Here is a 7,053-nt window from a genome sequence, read left to right as displayed (position 1 = left end):
GCTCCAGAGAGATAGAGTTTGATAGAGACAACTCTCAGTGATTACTGCGTGGGAGTAAGAAAGGCCAGCTTTCTTGCCTCACGGTGTATGCCTGTCTGGGGGAAGATTCTCACGGTCCTAGCTGTGGGATAAGGTGGAAGCTAGTCTGTACCTGTAACCATGACGTTGCATATACCTTTTGCCTGCCCTATCCATCTTCTCCCACCTTATTCTGAACATGCTGTCCCCCAAAATCACTATAACAAGATCCCAGGATTCAGGTTCTCCCTCTATGGAACATGACCCAAAGAACTGAATTTAGACACTTGAAATCACTTGTCAAACATCACAAAATCAGATATGAAGCCCAAGTTGATGTGGCCATCATGTTATCTAGTCATTTTAGATGATCTTGGTGATAGATCTGAAACACCAGAATACCTTTTACTTTGACTCATTCTAAAAATCTGACCCAAATATGATGACAGAATCATTAAATAAAAGTTATCCTACCTGATGATTCTTCTCAAGGCTTCCTTCATATCCCTGTTACGCAGGCTATAAATAAAGGGGTTCATCAATTGAGGAACCACAGTGTACATCACTGAAGCTACTGAAGTATTTCTGGAAGAGTCAGTAACTGCAGAACTAATGTACACCCCTAATCCTGTCCCATAGAACAAGGAAACAACTAAGAGATGAGACCCACAGGTGGAAAAGGCTTTATAATTTCTGCCAGCTGACGGCATTCTTAAAAGTGAAGATAGAATTTTAGTATAAGAGAAAATGATCCCAAAGAGAGAAATACCACTCAGTGTACTAGCCATAAAATTAGCCAAGAGGGTATTGATGAAGGAATCTGAACATGCAAGCTTGATGACCTGTGCAAGTTCGCAGAAAAAGTGGGGGATTTCCAAGTCAATGCAGGAGGACAATTGCAACACCATCATACTGTGGAGGAGGGCATCCATGATGCTAACATACAAGGGGAGTAGAATTAACAATCCACAGAGGCAGGGGTTCATGATGACCGTGTACCTCAGTGGGTGACAAATGGCAACATAGCGGTCATAGACCATTGCTTCAAGGAGAAAATTTTCAAAACCAAGAAAAACCAAGACAAAGCAGATCTGCGTGATGCAGCCTGTGTAACTTATGTGCCGATTCTGTGCCTGGATGTTCACCAGCATCTTTGGGATCATGGTTGTGCTTAAACAGATGTCAGTAAAGGACAGGTTGGAGAGGAAGAAGTACATGGGGGTGTGGAGGTGGGAGTCAGAGATGACAGCCAGGATAACGACCAGGTTTCCCAAGATGGTGACCAGGTACATGAGCAGGAATAGGCAGAAGAGTATGGACTGCAGTTCTGGATCCTCGGTCAATCCCAGAAGAAGAAACTCTGATACATCCGTTTGGTTTCTGGGTTCCATGTTGTTGATATAAAATATTGGGTGACAAGAGAATAAAATGTATGGTCACTGGACCAACAGCAGCAGTAGCTGGGAATTTGTTGGAAATTGCAATTTTTGGACTCCAGACTTATTGAGGAAAAGCTCCAGGGTGGGTGATCAGCAGTCTACTTTAACAAGGTCTCCAATGATTCTGACATATGATAAAGTCTGAGAACTGCTGTTCTAGAAAAATGTTTATCTATATTGTGAACCTAAATGGATATTTGAATCTTTCCCTCTGTGTATTTCTCCCTGCATCCTTCTTCTTTCCCTCATCTTCTTCCCTCCATTCAGTTAATCAGCCAAAATTCTAATGAGCAATGAGTGTCTAACACATTGTGTCAAGTCAAGAATGAAATAGAGAAGACATGGCATTATTCCTTTAGAATTATTCTACACCTTCAAACAATCAGAAATATAAGAATAAAATTACAAAATCAGTCTCATCTTTAGGGATCTTCTTCCCCTAATACAGTAGGTGACATATGATTACAAACAACAACAACAACAACAACAACAACAAAAAGCCCAAGCTAAATGGGAGAAAGGATGAAATGCATAGACATATAAAAATAATAGCAATTTGTCTTTGGAAGACAGACTCATAAGATGACACTGGCACCAGGCATCCTAAGAGGCTTGTCCCTGTGCAATAGTGGTTGTCTTTTCTTGTGGGACACAGTGGCCATCAGAGGATCAATCACTTGGTATAATACTTAGATCCACACACTCTGAACTGAATCCAGGCTCCCGTACTTGCTTTGTGAATAGGGAAAAGGTTTTAACTGTATTAGAATCTCGGTATTCTTGTGTGTATATTAGGAACTATCAGAATACTTTATGGAGTTGTGATGATAAAAAATGAATAGGCTTGGGGCGCCTGGGTGGCTCAGTCAGTTAAGCGTCCGACTTCGGCTCAGGTCATGATCTCATGGTCCGTGAGTTTGAGCCCCGCGTCCGGCTCTGTGCTGACCGCTCAGAGCCCGGAGCCTGTTTCAGATTCTGTGTCTCCCTCTCTCTCTGCCCCTCCCCTGTTCATGCTCTGTCTCTCTCTGTCTCAAAAATAAATAAACGTTAAAATAAAAAAAAAGAAAGAAAAAAACATGAATAGGCTTAAATCAGTCTGTGCAGTGTTTAGCTAATGAGACCCTCATAGTGACATTTCCTATTGTGGTTTTTTTTTCTGTCATAAACAACAGCATCTGGCATGTTTCACTCCTAGGTTGGGTTGGGGCAAGTTGAGGAAAAAGAAAAGTAAGAAAACATCCTTAGTGTGATAATTGCAAATTTCAGGAATGGGTTTACGTGCTGAAACTCCCTTTGAGAATCTTGATCACATTAGAGGGGAAAGGGGGGAATATCAATATAACAATGTTTATTTGGCATGGACATAAAGCAATTAAAATAAATTAAATATTAAAATAAATTGGATCTGTGAATCAATATAAGAAATGAAAACCAACAAGAGATAAAAGTATTCATATAAAATACCATAAATATATACACACATATCATGTACATATACATACATACAACATGAAAGCATGCTTGGGGGACACCATTACACTGGTGTTTCCTCTGTGAGGGGGAAATAAGGGGTACAAGAAAAGAATGCCTTCTGCATTTACATTATTTTGTTAATTAAAAAAATAGACATGAGATGATATAGTAGAATGCCAACGTGTGTTAATTCTGGAAATGGGTTAATGGTAGCATATTAAATTTATTGTTATAGTATCTATGCCATTCTTATAATTTAAAATATATGGTATTTTTATAAAAAGGAATGCGCAGATGAATGAGATAGCCTGCTCTGTCTGTCTGAGTCTACACTTCTTTTTTCTAGGTCTTCACAACCAGGCTACAAATATAACACCAAGATTCTTCTGTATAATGTATGGGAGTTAAAATGAAGCTGATATCTCTCCCTTCCACCACCAAAGCATACAAGTAAGTGTCAGAGAATTTCATAATAGTCATCATGTTTGTGAAGGGGAGGATTTAAGCTCATGAGCAAAATGGTTCCTGCCATTAAATAGACGGAATAGAAAACTAGCAGAATAAGAGCCTCATTAGCATTGTTGAGGTGGTACAAAATAACATGTCAAGATGATGATATTCAAGCAGGAGTCCCATTGGGGATTTAGTACTGGTCATCTTAGGCATGGACTCTCCTCATGGCTATGCAGGGTTACAACTCTAGTAAACACCTTCCCTCATGTCCAAAGCATTGTCTAAGGGACTCTCTGTTACCTGGCTGACATCATTGCTGGAGACATTTGACATCTTCTCTGGATTTGAATGATGGAAACAGAAGGTCTGTCTCTGATAAGGGCAGAGCGATCGAGTGAAGCCCCGCATTTCTAGGCAAGTGGGATCATTGCTGGGAGGTGCCTCACGTGTTGCTTCCTGACTGGGCAGGCTGTTGGTCATAGACAGACTATTTGCAGTCTCTGCATCCCTGAGGTTCAATATCCAAAGCTCCTCAAGCTCCTCATTAGACAAACACTTTTATTGTTATTTGGATCCCAGGACAGTGTAGATCCTTAAAGACTAAAACTGTAGAAGAAAAGAATTCAGGATAGTTGATCCCTGACCCCGTGAGGTCACACACACACACACACACACACACACACACACACCATTCAGTTCTCTCCATCTGTTCATGCTCACCCCCATTTCACATACTTTGCATGTGTGGACACACCATCCTTCTCTACTTGGATTCCTGTCTTTATTTTTTTTTTTAACGTTTATTTATTTTTGAGACAGAGAGAGACACAGCATGAACGGGGGAGGGGCAGAGAGAGAGGGAGACACAGAATCAGAAGCAGGCTCCAGGCTCTGAGCCATCAGCCCAGAGCCCGATGCGGGGCTCGAACTCATGGACCGTGAGATTGTGACCTGAGCTGAAGTCGGACGCTTAACCGACTGAGCCACCCAGGCGCCCCGGATTCCTGTCTTTAAATTTTTTTATGTTTATTTTATATGAGAGAGAGAGAGCACAAGCGGGGTAGGGGCAGAGAGAAAGATGGAGACAGAATCTGAAGCAGGATCCAAGCTCTGAGCTGTCAGCACAGAGCATGATGCGGGGCTCGAACTCAGGAGCCATGAGATGATGACCTGAGCTGAAGTCGGATGCTCAACCAACTGAGCCACCCAGGCGCCCTTGGATTCCTGTCTTTAGATATAAGCAAGGGCATCTCTATCTAATTAGTGATATCAGGAAACCAGATTCTAACTCTAAGTGTGAAAACAGTTTATATATGTGGGTATAAAAATATATATTTATAAATACAGATAAGCTACATAAAAATGCAAACAGTGATTTTTTCCAAGAGTCATTGAATGCTTCTTGAACATTAATTTTCATTCTGTATATTTCATATGGCAGATTTTAGTCTATAATCTGTGAACAATTCTGACTGTGATCAATATAGACAAGACTTTAGAATTTCATAAACAACATTTTCAATTTCATCACGATGGTTTCAGTGTACATTTTTTTTCACATCAGTGGATCATGGGTTGAAATTATGACACTTTTTAAAAAATAGAGTTATGGGAAATTACGATGTCATGGAGAAGGCAATAGTATGCTGGTTCATCTATATTCTCCGTGAAATGAGTGTGATTTCAGCCATAATTTAATAGGTAAAGATGCTGCTTCATGTTAATACTTAATTACAAACTTTCCATTATTTAATGAATTTAATATATTCATGCACTTATCAATTTATTTTCATCACATGTTAACTTTTCTATATAACTTCATTTTTAAATCAATAGAGTTCTTGCTCCAGTATTTGAAACCAACATGAGACAAGGTGGCATTTGAATGTCATCCCTTGGGGCACCTGCATGGCTCAGTTGGTTAAACATCTGGCTCTTGATTTCAGCTCAGGTCAGGATCTCATGGTTCATGAGTTCAAGCTATGCCTGGGGTTCCCCACTGACGTGCAAGGACTGCTTGGGATTCTCTCTCTTTCCCTTTCACTCTGCCCCTCCTCTGTTTGCACATGTGCGCTCTCTCTCTCTCTCTCTCTCTCTCTCTGTCTCTCTTTTTCTCTCTCTCTCTCAAAATAAATGGGTGAACTTAAAATAAGTAATTTCTTAAAAAAAAAAAGAGAAGAGATGACATGTTGGCAAAGGTGTGGAGAAAAGGGAACTCTTGTGCACTGTTGGTGGGATGCAAATTGCTACAGCTACAATGGAAAACAGCATGGAGGTTCCTCAAAAAGTTAAAAATAAAGCTACTATATGATCCAGCAATTCCACTTCTTGGTATAGATCCAAAGGAATTAAGATCAGGATCTTGTGGTGATATCTGCTCTAGCATGTTCACTGAAGCATTATTCACAATGGCCAAGTTATGAAAACAACCTAAGTGTCAGCAGATGAATGGGTAAAGAAAACATAGTATATATACAGCAAAATATTATTCAGCCATGAAAAAGTAGGAAATCCTGTCTTTTGTGACAACTTGGATGAACCTTGAGGACATTATGCTGAATAAAATGAGTCAAACAGAGAAAGACAAATACTGTATGATGTTATATGTGGAAAATCTAAAAGAGTTAAACTCACAGAAACAGAGCCACCAGGGGCTGGAAAGTGGGGAAAATAGACGTTGGTCAAAGGATATAAAACTTCAGTTATAAAATTAACAGATTCTGGGGATCTAGTATAGATCATGATAATTATAGCTAATAGCAGTGTATTATATACTTAAATATTGATAAGAGAGTAGAATCTTAAATATTCTCACCACTAGAGAAATGGTAATTAAGTGCCAGGATGGAGGTTTTACCCATGCAATGGTATAAAATCTGCACACTGTATACCTTAATTTTACACAATGTTATATATAATTATATCTCAGTAAAGCTGGGAGAAAATGACCAAATACTGGAAATTAAATACTGGCTGTATAAATCCAATTTCTGTCACCATGGTTACATTGCCTCCTCTTTTTTTCTGGGTCATTTCCATTTCTGTTTATCTTATAAGGACACATGTGATTCTATTTAGGGCTACCCAGAAAATAGGGGAATAAGCTAATATACAAAGACTCCAAATAAGTACAATTCACTCTTTTATCACAAAATGTTAATACGTTAGAGGACTAAGACATGGACAAATTCTTTTGAGGACCACCCTACAACCTGTTGCAGTTGTGCTTGTAGTTGACTCTTCTAGTTGACTCTGTGGAAAATTCTATAATCATCTGACTCAAGAAAGGACAATCAGAGTTCTCTGAGAATCATGCCCAAATATGACATTTCCATCTGGTGCCACTACCTCATGACCCTGAGGAGAACCAATCCTAGGTCAATAGAACCCATGGAGGACTGAATGAATCTCTACTACTCTGTTCCTGTACACTCCCTGCCTCTAAGTGCCTGTAATGAAAGATAGCTCTCTATATTGTTGGTAATATTAGAGTTAGGGATTCTTTTTCTTATTGCAACTGAAGATTTCATCACTGATAAAGTTTGAATATCTCACAATCATCTCAAACCACTGAGATAATGTAATCACATAATTTTCATAGATAATACAATGAAATATGGTAGGTGATGAGTTTCCTCACAAACATACAGTTTACAGTCAACAAATTAAT

The 7,053-nt window shown here is 39.3% G+C and overlaps 1 protein-coding gene across 1 annotated transcript; it reads right to left on the bottom strand.

Annotated features, from left to right (window-relative positions):
• Positions 1-488: 488 nt before the first annotated feature.
• On the bottom strand, positions 489-1,412 carry LOC115503462 (olfactory receptor 7G2-like). The gene has a single exon (XM_030299679.1). It carries the CDS (start codon positions 1,407-1,409, stop codon positions 489-491), a length of 921 nt encoding a protein of 306 aa, XP_030155539.1. The 5' UTR covers positions 1,410-1,412.
• Positions 1,413-7,053: the final 5,641 nt, after the last annotated feature.

Source organism: Lynx canadensis, chromosome A2 (assembly GCF_007474595.2).
Source record: "Lynx canadensis isolate LIC74 chromosome A2, mLynCan4.pri.v2, whole genome shotgun sequence".
Lineage (NCBI taxonomy): Eukaryota > Metazoa > Chordata > Mammalia > Carnivora > Felidae > Lynx > Lynx canadensis.
Note: the sequence above shows the minus strand (reverse complement) of the source record. Positions and strands in the feature narration are given on the sequence as shown.

Excerpts from the sequence above, each read along its gene's own strand:
- LOC115503462 (XM_030299679.1), bottom strand. The coding sequence starts at position 1,409 with ATGGAACCCAGAAACCAAACGGATGTATCAGAGTTTCTTCTTCTGGGA.